The sequence below is a fragment of the Podarcis liolepis genome (assembly GCF_965112155.1).
Source record: "Podarcis liolepis genome assembly, chromosome: 3".
Classification (NCBI taxonomy): domain Eukaryota; kingdom Metazoa; phylum Chordata; class Lepidosauria; order Squamata; family Lacertidae; genus Podarcis; species Podarcis liolepis.
In genome coordinates, this window is record NC_139557.1 from 44,296,783 (window position 1) to 44,308,994 (window position 12,212).

At 39.0% G+C, this 12,212-nt stretch overlaps 1 protein-coding gene across 7 annotated transcripts in view; it reads left to right on the forward strand.

The window, feature by feature from the left end:
* ORC3 (origin recognition complex subunit 3) overlaps window positions 1–11,748 on the forward strand; it is a 34,869-nt gene extending 23,121 nt beyond the window's left edge. For 4 of the 7 annotated variants that reach the window (XM_083497544.1, XM_083497547.1, XM_083497542.1 and 1 more), the window contains 7 exons: window positions 582–715; window positions 3,346–3,428; window positions 4,674–4,771; window positions 5,990–6,131; window positions 8,635–8,751; window positions 10,258–10,331; window positions 11,389–11,748. In XM_083497544.1, the coding sequence (XP_083353670.1) occupies window positions 582–715; window positions 3,346–3,428; window positions 4,674–4,771; window positions 5,990–6,131; window positions 8,635–8,751; window positions 10,258–10,331; window positions 11,389–11,494 (754 nt within the window). In that variant the 3' untranslated portion in view covers window positions 11,495–11,748. The remainder of the gene's footprint in view (window positions 1–581; window positions 716–3,345; window positions 3,429–4,673; window positions 4,772–5,989; window positions 6,132–8,634; window positions 8,752–10,257; window positions 10,332–11,388) is intronic. The other 3 variants (XM_083497545.1, XM_083497543.1, XM_083497548.1) reach the window with 1 other exon arrangement.
* Window positions 11,749–12,212: the final 464 nt, after the last annotated feature.

The following is a 12,212-nucleotide window of genomic DNA, read 5'->3' on the forward strand; positions in this document are numbered from 1 at the left end:
GATTTTTACTAATGGAGAAGATTCAGAATAAAACTATTTGAGATTTGTAGATTATAAAGAGTGGAATCCAGATTAAGTTAATTGAATGTAGTTACCTTTGAAATCACTAGGAACTAAGTAATGGCTAAGTTAAGAGTATCTGTGAGCTCTTAGAGTTGCATCATATATAGTGCACAGTTTTGTAACTAGCCAAGTAGGGAATAGTGGGTTATAGCCAATGCTCAACAAATGACATTCCACTCTCACAACAGGATGTTCCTTTTCTCTCCTCTCCCTGTGGGCCCCCAAAATCTGCACCCTCTGGAACAGATTTTGACGCTCCACAGGAGAGGAAGAAGAAATTCTATTGCACAAGCAAATGGAACAGCAGCATTGAATACAACCCAGATACTTAAATGGTTTTAGCTTTGTTTCTTAATAGTCCACATTCTTAAACAATAAAACTGGTAGCTTGAAAACCGTTATGAGTTTTCCATGCTTTTGCAAAAATGCTAGACAAAAGGCCAGGCATTCTGCTAAATGCTTCAAGCAGTTTACTGTGTCTATAATAAGTTACTAACATTGTTGGGCTATTTTTTCAGGATGATGGCCAAGGATGAGTTGGTGGTGATTCTTGAAAAATGTGTGGAGATTATTACTTCCTCTCCTTCAGAACATCTTAAAATCCCTTCAGAGAAACTGAAGCAGTACCTGGACCAATTTAGGAATCTTGAAGGTATTTTGTACCAGTTTGTGTTAGAAATTTAAAGTCCATTCCCAGCATCAGTCACCATTCTCACTGAAAACTTGGGAAATAGCTTCAGTATACTGGGCAATGTTATAAGAAGAAACTATTGGCAGACAAAAGAATTATTGAAATGTTTGTCACAGTTACAGCAGCCGAGGAAAGTAGATAGTCATGAAGTCTGTAGGCTTCCCAACTTTTCTGAAATAAGTCAGCAGCAGGCCTGTTTAATTTTAGAAAATGAATTCCTGAAGTAGTAATGCAAACAAGAAAGTGGCTGTGGGTTGTTTTTTTGTGTACAACTAACATGCAGACCTGCAGCAACAGGTCATTGTCATTGTCCTTTTTCTTCATAGGGGTAGCCTAATTTATTTTACTGTACTACACGATTTCTAGACAGCCTGTGATAATACCACAGACCAGCACTGCTTGTTAAGATAAGGCAGACTACCATTTGCTGAGCATTACTCCAATTAGATCTGCCCTTATCGTACACAGCTTAAACTAAATAGGAGAAATGTTAGTTTTCAGGCCTTGCACTGCCCCTGCAGTTGGCCACCTACTCCATAACTGTTGCTGAATAAAAAAATGAATCCGGTGTTTACGAAGCAGTGGTTTCATTTATGTGGTTTTTGACCTATGCCCATTTACAAAGGTTTTGCTTGTCTGCCTACCCACATTGATAACAAAAATGTAACAAAAATGGCCAAATACAGGCTTATTTTTGGATTTCTGGCCCGTTCCTTAGCAAAAGATTTTATACATTTCTTCAATGATACAACTTGAATAAAGAGAACTTTAACTTCAGTAATGTTTACTCTAACTGTCCAGTGTAGGTTGTAGCCAACCCACTCTTAATACTTTAAGAGGACACCTTGAAATCAATGGAGTTAGGTTACTTCTGTTCATGGTTTTCAGTGGGCCTCCTTGGAATATGACTTAGTTGGAGTCAGCACACCACAATTCAGCTGCTGACTGAATCGGTTCACCTCAGTATCCTCAAAGTGTTTATAGCTCTTCTTTAAATGAGAGTTGTGTGGTGAAGTGGTTAGTGTCAGATTAGGACTTGGGAGACCTGGGTTCAAATTTTCACCCAGCCGTGAAGCTCACAAAGACCTTGGTCCAGTCACTCTTTCTCAGCCTAAACTACCTCACAGGCTTGAGGGAGAACTATGTATGCCACTGAGTTCCTCAGAGGAAAGGCAAGATATAAATAGGGGCTAGCAAGACTGCTTAAAATTAGCAGTCTGCAGATGTTATTAAAATGTATTATTCTTGGAAGCATTATTTGCTGTTTTCGATGTTCTGAAAAAAGACCCCAGATATTTAATACGCTGCATTTGGAGGAAATACAATAACCTTTGGCTTCATTGTGAACAAATTTCTTTCTGATGCTGATCAGTTCAACACATGTTGCTTATAAAACCTCAAACTATGTACAAGACAGAAATATGAATGCTAGATCAGAAAGTGAATGAGAGCATTTCTTTCTGACTCTGAGAGAAATGTAGGGGAATTGTGCAAGGCACTAATTACAAGGCAAGCGTGAGGCTCCCAAACTCACTTTTTCCTCATTATGCTAACTTGGGAGAAAGAATCAGCAGTTGAAAAGGTGTGAGTAACCCTTCCTTTGCCTGCAAATTCACCCATTGTTTCCCACTCTGCCAACTTGAAGTCCAGAAAACGGGGGGTGGAAATCAACCAGTGACTCTTTTCCACCTGTGAGCTCATCAAAGGGAAATACATAAACAGAGGCGAGGATTATTTTGATTTGTAAAAAATAGAAGTTTTGTGCGAAGACTACATGTATTAGGCAATTGGCAAACATGAGGTTTAAATCTGTTAAAGAGCTTAATGCTGAAAGCTCATAATCAAGGGCTCAACAGATGTGAGAATAGAATTGCAAATATAGGAATATGTGAAGATTTTGAGGAGAACCATCTTATGCGTGCCGTCAATGGGAATAGGTGGAAATCATCCAAATATGAATCAGAAAGCTGTAGTTGAGCTCTGTGCTTTATTTTTGTGTACTTTTAATTCCGTAAATCTTTGGTGCTTGAGGCAGTAGAAAATAAGCCTCTTTTCTTTCTAAATATTTTACATAGGGGCAGTGGAGTGGGGTGAGGCGCAAAACGTTGTATCCAGCTAAGTTATACTAAGAGTAGACCCACTGAGATTAGTGTAGCTAAATCAGTTACAGCCATTAATATCAGTGGGTCTACTCCGCAGATGACTTAATTGAATACAGCTCCTAAAAGTATATATGTGTGTGTTCAACAATAAACGAAAGCTCTGGAAGGCAGTGGAACAGAGCAGTTTAGTTTCCGAGAATGTGCCCAATAAGATTTAATATGGGATTAAGTGGTGCACAGGGATTTCAGTCTTGATGCATCTTATCTCTTATTCTTCTTTGAATAGGAAGTTCTTAAGCTGTCCTGTTTGAATGCAGGAAATTGATGGGGGCAGGGAGAGAAGGGGATTGCAAGTTTCTCAAAACATATTGTCATCTGTTTTCCACTTAACTGTTTGCACCTTTCTCTTCCTTCCATGGACAGGCAGTAGCAGCTCACATAACCCACACAGTTTTCTGTCTGACTGACCCCCTGTTCTTATTCTGATAGCAGAAGCCAATGGTGGTCAAGAGGAGCCCATCTCCTCACTACAAGAACTTCAGAAGAAGACAGATCTTTATCACCTGCAAAAGGTCAGGCTACCTAGGAATGAAAATATTATTAGCTAGACTGATGGCCGTATTTTAAGCACCTTTGGAATTCAAACCAGATAAAGAGAGCAGTTTCAGCTTCAACACAGTGTGATCTTGAAATTCTGACACAGTCCAATGTAGCGAAGGGACAGGGTCCTCCCCAACCCAGTGTTTTCCTTCTTGGTCTGTTCTTTACCATGCCCATTCTTGTCAAAATATACTGAATTCTCTGAACACCCAGATGTTACAACTTGTGCAGAAGTGGATGATAATATGATTTGATTAATGCTGAGAGTAGGAGTTGGGTTTTGCTTGGCACAAATGTTTTCCTCTCCCTTGTGCAAAATATCGCAGGGTGCAGGTACTAATTGAATTTTGCATTATTGGTAAGTTTTAATCTCAAGGTGCTCGGGTTTTTTTTTTCTTCAAAAGTGAATAATCTGAAGTTATACCAGTAAGAGGCAGCAATTTATGGCTCTTGCTTCACAATAGCTGACCTTGGGCCAGTCACTACTTCTCAGCCCAATCAACTTTGCAGATTAGTTGTAAGGACATAGTAGCATGGAACCATGTGCTGACTTCCTTCGATGAAAGGTATAATTCAAAGGAAATAACTAGTGAGAGAGAGGCCCATCAACATAAACAATCTCCATTGTTCAAGCATGTGGTACTACATACTCATTGGGAAGGAAGGAATTGATGGAAAAAATCTTGCTACAAAGATGTAGCAGTCACATAAGCACTGGCAGTAACCTCAGATCCTGAGTAATTGAGGATCTGCCATGGAGAGCTAGCCCTTTGGCTCAGCTTGATTGGTCAATCTATCTACAAATCAGGATTGAAGTGTAAAGCAGATTTTAAGAAAACCCAAGAGCTTCACTTGCTTGCTTAGATCAGTATATTATTCTTTCTGTTTGCTGTAATAGAATCACAACTGATGAATTTTAGAAGGAAAGAATTACCTGGAATTTCTGTATCAGGTGGTCATGAATTTGTGGAAACTGTTAGTTCTAGTCCAATAAAATTTCACTTACATGATAGTTGTTAATACTTGTAAAAGTGCAACTGTACTAGTTAAGGAACACAATACTATTTTGTCATCAAGCTAATCCTCTTTATTATTTATCACTGAAATCCTCAATAGTAAGCTTTTTCTTTTTCATTTTAAAAAAATCTAATAACCTCATTAGCATTGCCAAGTTATCAACATAACTACTTGGAAATTCCTCTTTTGTTTTGCTTTAGACCCTGCTGGAGATGAAGGAATCAAGAAAGCTTAAGAAACTAACAAAATTTGAAATGCTTCGTTTTGAAGTGGTTGACTTTGTAGATGGCCTTGTAAGGTTAGCTTTGCTTTCTTCCTGACTTGGTTATACAACTTTGCGTAACAAATTTAGTTCAACGGTAGACAAAGGCGCGGTTCAGCTGTGACGAACCATGGTTTGTTCAACCAAGGCAAATGTGCACAGCTTCCTTCCTCTAATTCCCTCATCCCTGTGCAATAGGAGGGGAGGGAGGTGCACACACAAAATTCATTCCCAGTCCAACAAATCTGAACTAAGCCCAGATTGGAAATGATAAAATTGGGTAAAAAGTATCTGCAGAAAACCACTCTGTTTCATGCCAATACATTGTGCTCTTAACTTGAACTTGAAATTGGCCCAACATTGCATCAGGAACAAAAAATGTTGTCAACTAAATAGCAGTCTGGCAGGATGGAGGGTCAAGGGCAATAGGAGGGAGTAGCACATGATGATAACTGATGGGTGTCATAATAAGACAGCTGTGGAGTGCAGTAGCATTAACTATGGGGGTTGTGGCTGAATAGTTTATAAACATGGCTTATTCAATAAATCAGGGTTTTTATTTGCTTTGGGTGTTTTTCAGTTTCACTTTGGTTCATGGAAAATCAACTAAGATCGAAATACAGCTTTAATAAGGAAATCACCTACAGAATGTTGTGTTAAGTAGCTCTCCCAAAAGGAAAGATTGAAATACAGAAGAAAAAGAAAACAGGCAGAGAAGTTGTTAAGTAACGTGTCACTACAGACTAGGAGACTTTTCATCCTCCTATATTTGATAGGGCACAGATTAGCAAACAGATACTGGACCCAAGTCGCGTTTTTTAAAAGCTACTGAGGTGCGTTTTACAACTGTTGCAAATATGTAGAGGAGTTAAATCTGCACAGATCACATTTTGGAGGAATCTGAAAATGGGACAAAATGTGGTAAATGTTGTTGGTAACAAATGATGGCTTTAGTAGTCCTTCAATTGCTGGTCATTTCCATAAAGTGAGATTGCCAGTGGTGTGTGCAGATTGTTTGTAACAACTTGCGAGAGAGAAAGAGTCAGAACTTTTCATTGCCAAAATTACAATGAAAAGCCCCCAATAATTTCTGTTTATGGCATCTAGCCATTTGTCTACATGGTATCAGAGTTCATTGCAAAATGTATATGCCTTGTTGGTTGATGAACACTGTGATTGTAGTAGGAATTAAGAAAAAAATCCATGTGTAATACTAGTCTCTCTCCTGCCCTTTATTCATTGGTGGTTTTTCAGAAATTACCTTGCGCCTGCAGAGATGCAGACATTGCATGAGGTGATGTATTTCAGCGCAGCTAATACCCTCCGTGAACATTTGAATGCTGCCCCACGTGTTGCTCTTCACACTGCTCTCAACAATCCATATTTCTACCTGAAGGTAAGAAATGGACGGCTAAGCAATGTGCCCACACCCTCCTTGTACTTGGCGATCCCTAACTATGTTTAATGCTGTCCTCCCCTGGCTTCCTTCATTGGGTTCAACATGATGAGCCCCACAGCATCTTATCGCTTGAAATGTTGCTAAGTGGTATTTAGAATCTCAGTTAGGGGTCGTGGAGTGTGTTCCATAATGTAATCATTTGAAAATCGTGGCACTGTGCTTGGATCATGCAAAATGATCACAAGGTGGCTGTTCTTAAATACTTGTGAATCATTTTTTTGACTTTGTGAATTGAGTAATCCTGTCCCATGATCACTCCCATGGCTTTTATTTAATAAAAACCTAGATTTTGTAAGATCCATAGACAAGCCTGTGACAAGATTTTTCTCTTAACCTCCTGAGATACTGAAAATGGTAAAACTTACAAGATATTTAACTACCTGCTAAAATATCTGTTGCCTGTTGTTATTGAATTTTTCAACAACAGATCTTCTTCCACTGAAGCACTTTTTATCAGTTCCTTAATAAAAGTATCCACATGCTGACAAAGAAAAAGGAGGAGACTTTTGCAGGCAGATAGCATTTCCTTTTTTTAAGATATATTATTAAAATCAACCTATTTTTATTTGCTGCATTGAGTTAAGTCGTGGAATATAAATTGATAAGAGCCAGGTTGGGAAAAGAATGTAAATTGTCTGTGTGCCTGTTTTATTTATTTGATCTTATCAGTTATCTGATTTTATGCAGTGTTACACAATTTAGATGGAAAAACAAGCTTAATTCAAGTTCCAATATATTTGATAAAAAGCCAAGTCTTTGGCCTGGCATATCTGATTAATTTCTTATGCGCTTTGGGCAACTGCTTCAGGTATCTATGAGTAGTAATCTCTGTTATTCCAGTGCACTACTAGTATTTAATTGTGTTTTGACAGAAAGAAATAGCTTTTCATAGTATGAATTCAGTACATTTTGTTCTTTCATAAATTATAAAACTAGGATAAAAAATTATCTTGATAAATATAACTATAAAAGATGTAGGCTGTATAAAATCTAGACATTACTGATTACATAGATACTATTTCTCCTGGTAATATTATGTACCAGTCCTTGAAGAATGTTAGGATCATGTTTATGCTAATCTCTCCATCTTTTCACATGTGTGGCTAAAGCATCAACTGGGCAAATCCCCAGCTTTACCCACCACAGTGAACCTGCATGACCCCTTTAAGGGGCTGTCAACCAAAAATGACTCACCTCACCTCATCTTTCATTCTAGGTCTAAATTCACAGTCAAAAATTTTCCTCCTGTAGTGCAAGAGGACAGTGTCATAAGTAATGTCTTCAGCAGGACCTTGTCTTGAGGGTTAATGGGGCTGCAAGATGTTGCTTGTATTAGATTAGCCTTATTTTTAGGGTTTTGTTTTTTACAGTCAATATTTTATGGAATTAAATAAAAGATAGCTAATTAAGTAAAAACAATAATGATTGGAGATGATTTCTGCACATTTTTATCATTGTATTGATTCTGTAAGAGGCACAGCAATATGTGGAATTTCCCACTGTGTTTCCTCCCAGGTTGGAATGCTGCTAGAGGCCAAACTAGATGTCTTGTCCAGTTTGTCTGCCTGCCTCCTTCCTAGCCTTTGTGCATAGCGTTGTCATACCTAGCCCTTCTCCGACCATCCTGGGTGTCCTCCTTTAATCTTTTGTCAGGCTGTTCTAGGTCTTTTAGTTCATTATCTACCCTTCCCCAAAATGTCTCAGGGAATTTTACAAAAAAGAAAAAGAACACTGGTATAAGTCATAAGGTGAAAAAGGTGTTTAAACCTTAGACAATATAAAATGTCATGTCCCTTCTTTGGGGTCTTGCTGTGTGTGCTGTGTCTCACGTCAAGATGAATAATATACTGCAGCTGTTGGTTGCACTAGACTTTCAAGTAGTAGGGCCCTCACTGCCATCTTGCAGCCCTCCTGAATGATCAGGTGGTTTTCAAAACCAGTCTGTCAGCTAAGAGAGAAAAGCTTTTTCTTTGTGCTTGGTTCCTCCCTAACCCTCTTCTCTCCCAGCTGACCTTTTCCTAACTGCCTTCTCCTCCTTAGCAACCTTTCCCTAGCACCTGTTGCCATGACTCTTGCCCTTCCCAATAGCTCCCTTTTCCTGACTGCTGCTACCCGGCACAAATGACCCTATTTACTCTTCATCACACTTGCCCCAAGGAAAATCCAGAGCTGAGTTGAGAAAAAAGTGAACTGTGTCAGCTACATACTGCAGCTGCTATGCCTGGTGTAAGAGCAGAGATGAGTAGATTAATATTTCAGAAGGCTGGATGAAGTTAACAGCTTTCTGAAATAGTGGCATACGTTATGATTGTGATGTCCAGAGGTTGGGAAGTGGCTTAGCATAACATTTGCTTGGTGGGTCTGGGATGATGGTGTTATTAGCATATAAATGAAATGTACATGCATAACTCTCATTCTCACTATGAATTTTGTTTATCAGAATGAATCCTTGGAAACTGATGCAGGGTGCATTTCTAATGCAGCTCCCGATATCTGTATAGCATACAAGCTTCATTTGGAGTGTGGCAGATTAATTAACCTTGTTGACTGGTTAGAGGTATGTGAACATGAATCGATTGACTGTTTCTGTGCTTTGCTGAATACTTAATCTGCTGTTTCTTTCTAAGCTTCATTTGTTTTGACAGCTAAATTGCTGCTGTGTAACGCTCAGAGTCCTCTTTCTTCTTATTTTTCCATGGTCCCCAAATCAGTCCACATAGCCTTCCCAGCTTGTACTAGGACCAGAGTTAAATACAGTAGAACCACTTGCATCTTTGGTAATGCCAAGGGCCCCCAAGGAACAAGCATCCTAGTGTTCCCATCAAGCCTTGCTTTTATTAGTTTCTCTCCTTTTCTCTCCTATTCTCTAAGTGTGAAAGGTGTGCTCTCTTCTGCAAGCTGGGCTGTCACAAAAAGCACCTACACCTTCTTCCCATGGCTTTCTACACAAACCAACAGGGAGAGAAATAGCACCCCTTTTCTTCCCCATAATGGAAAGAAGTAATCCCATTCCCTGGCTTGCAGTTTTTCAGTAAATGGCAGCAGGGTGCTGGTGGTGCATTGTAAAAGCCAACCTGTTTTTCTTCCACTGAGAATGGAAAGAAGCAGCTTCTGTCATGCAAGCAACATTTGAAGGAAGCACCTCTCATTCCTCACTACTGATTCTATAACCCCCAACTAGTGAGGCATGAATTGCACGTTATGCAAAGTCCAGCTTTCAGGATAGAAGCCTCCTTTCCTTCCTTCCCCCTTCACTGTGGACAAAAGCAGTCCTGATTTTGTTCCCACTTATTGGATTTATTTCAGAAAGTAAGTCATGCCTCGCTGCAAAAGCCCAAGATGGGAGAGAAAGAAGGGGAACTCACTTGTTTCTTGTTTGTCATCTTTGGGTTTTTTGTTTTGTTTTGCAAGAAACAGTAGTTAGGTGTGGCTGCCCCTTTCTTCAAAAGCCCAAATCATGGAAGCAAAATTGCATCTCATGTCATCCTCCGAGACTGCGGAAAAAGGAAGTGTCTTCTGCTAATCAGGCTTTTGTTGGGTCTTGTTGCTGCTACCTCCTGTGTGGTTTAAGTGATCTCTCCAAAACAGGATATGAAACCAAAATTAAACTGATGTGGAGGTGGCAGTAACAAGGTGTCACATGTACCTTCTGCAAAATTCCAGCATTCTAGGAGAGGTCATTGGCAACACTACAAATGGTCTTTACTAACAAGCTGAACAGAAACTTGTTGGCCACTGGTTGAGACCACCCCTGCCCCCCACCAAAAAGCCATTTGTGCTGATCCTAAGTACTGCAACTCTCCATGCTGTATTCAAAACTGTTTAGGAGGCCCCCAAAGTCTTCAGGAGCTGTTTTTTGGTGAAAATTTGTTGTCTGTAAGTGGAAGTGCTCTCTGCTAATGCAAAGCTATCATTGGATTAAACCCCCAGTTTACAAGGATCTTATTTCTCCTCTGTGCTTTGTTAGCATGTCGATATCAAACTCTTTCAGCGTATATATTAATTTGGGACATTTATTACATTTACAAAAAATGGTATAAATCAATACGGTGTTTCCTCCTAGGCTTTTGCTACAGTTGTAGTTGCTGCAGAAAATCCAAATTCCAGTGTCAAGGACCAGATAGATGATGCTATCCAGTATCCTTTTCTGATTCTCTTCTGATTTAGCACCAGCTAGCAAACCAAAATATTATCTTCTTACAAATAACTTGAACAAATCTAAAAGGGTCTAGCATTTTGGAGTGTTTTTCAATCCACGTTAAAAGAGGCCTGATATTAGAAAGGAAAAATGAACTTATCTAATTTAGACTGATAATCTCCCTGTGTAAGTTGTGTGTGCTGTGCCCAGACACCGTTGTTCTATAAAACATTGTCTATCAACATGCCTGCCTTGTAAAGGCTGTTGATGTTATTTCCAGAGAATAAAGGATGCAATTATTTTACATAACAAGTAACAGTGGGTGGTATGCAACTAAGTTTCACTCAGAGTAGACCCATTGAACTAAATTAACCTTAGTAATTGTTCATTAATTTCAGTGGGTCTACACTGAGTAAAACATAATTGAATACCACCCAGTATGTTTAAGCTCCATCAAATTTTAGTGAGTCTGGAGTTGGTCCTGTATTGACTAATCTGGGAGCAAGACCCATGAAACTTCTGAGATGACATGTATAAGATTGCAGTGAAAAGCTGTGGTTCTATGCATATGTTGAGATAAGCCCTCGTAGAACAAGAGATTTATTTCTGCTTGCAGAGGGTTCTGCTGTAAAACACTTATGACAGAGCTGTGTAGTTTAGGACAGACCTTAGATGTGTTTAGGTGACAAGTTAATTTATAACAAGAACATCAGCATATCCTAGTCTTTAGAAAAAGAAGCCATACCTTGGGTAGAGAATACATTATTCACCCTGATCTTTGAGGCAGATGTCTCAACTAGACTAAATTTGTTCCATGTTATTATATGAGCCATATCATGTGTTAGATGAAGAGTGTACACATAGCTGAAAGACTTGCAGTTGCCCCAAATGTATGTGTATATGAGTGATTTGTAGGCATGTGGAAGCAGTGCTTCAGTGAACTATGCAGAATACTTATCCTATTAGCAAAAAATTTATCGTTCTGTAAGTTTAGCCCATCTGTGAATATCCCTTTGGTAGAGTGAAATGTATTTTTCCTTGACTGCCACTCCCAAGTGCTCGTTTCATTAGAGCAGTCTCAGAACTGGAACTCTTGGGATTCATAAAGCCTTCCAAGCAGAAAACTGATCATGTGGCGAGACTGACATGGGGCAGCTGCTAGTATACTTTCTACTGAGAGAAGGAAATGCTCTGTACACTGTGAACAACTGTGGTAACACTTTCATAATGAGAAGTGCTATTTTGCCACTGTAACATTAACAAGAACAAGTAGCTTCATGGATTTTGTTTCTTTGCATTAAAGAACAAGCTAAATCCATCCATTTTAGAGAATCCCGTTGATGTTTGTGTTTGAGCATTTTGACATTTTTGTGCCTTTTCTGCAATGCATGTAAAATAAAACCGAACTTATCATCACTGATCTCTGTCCTATCTACAGAAACGCTGAAGAAAATAATATTGTTCTGAGCTGAGCACATTAGTATGACTGTACAGTGCAGATTAGACATGATTGTTGAGGTGGGATGTGAGACTCCCTGCTGATGTTTCTTTCCTACTTTGGGAGGCTATACTCTAATGTGGTGAGTTAACAAAGCTATTTAGAGAATGGTGATCAGCACCACTGTACTTAAGTAATTTTATTTAGAAAAAATTGTAGAAGCTACCTTATTTTCAGTATTTGCAGTATATTTGTTATTTTCTAAGAAAGTGAAAACATGGTTGCTTATAAGTCTGAAGCAAGCTCATCATCAAAGGAAGACTGATCAATACTGGCCTGCTTGGTACCAAAGCTGTGTCTAATGCATTGTTTCTAAGAGACCAGGAAGATATTGAAGACTTTATGCTTGTTTAATCTCTGACATACTGAATAATCAGTATGA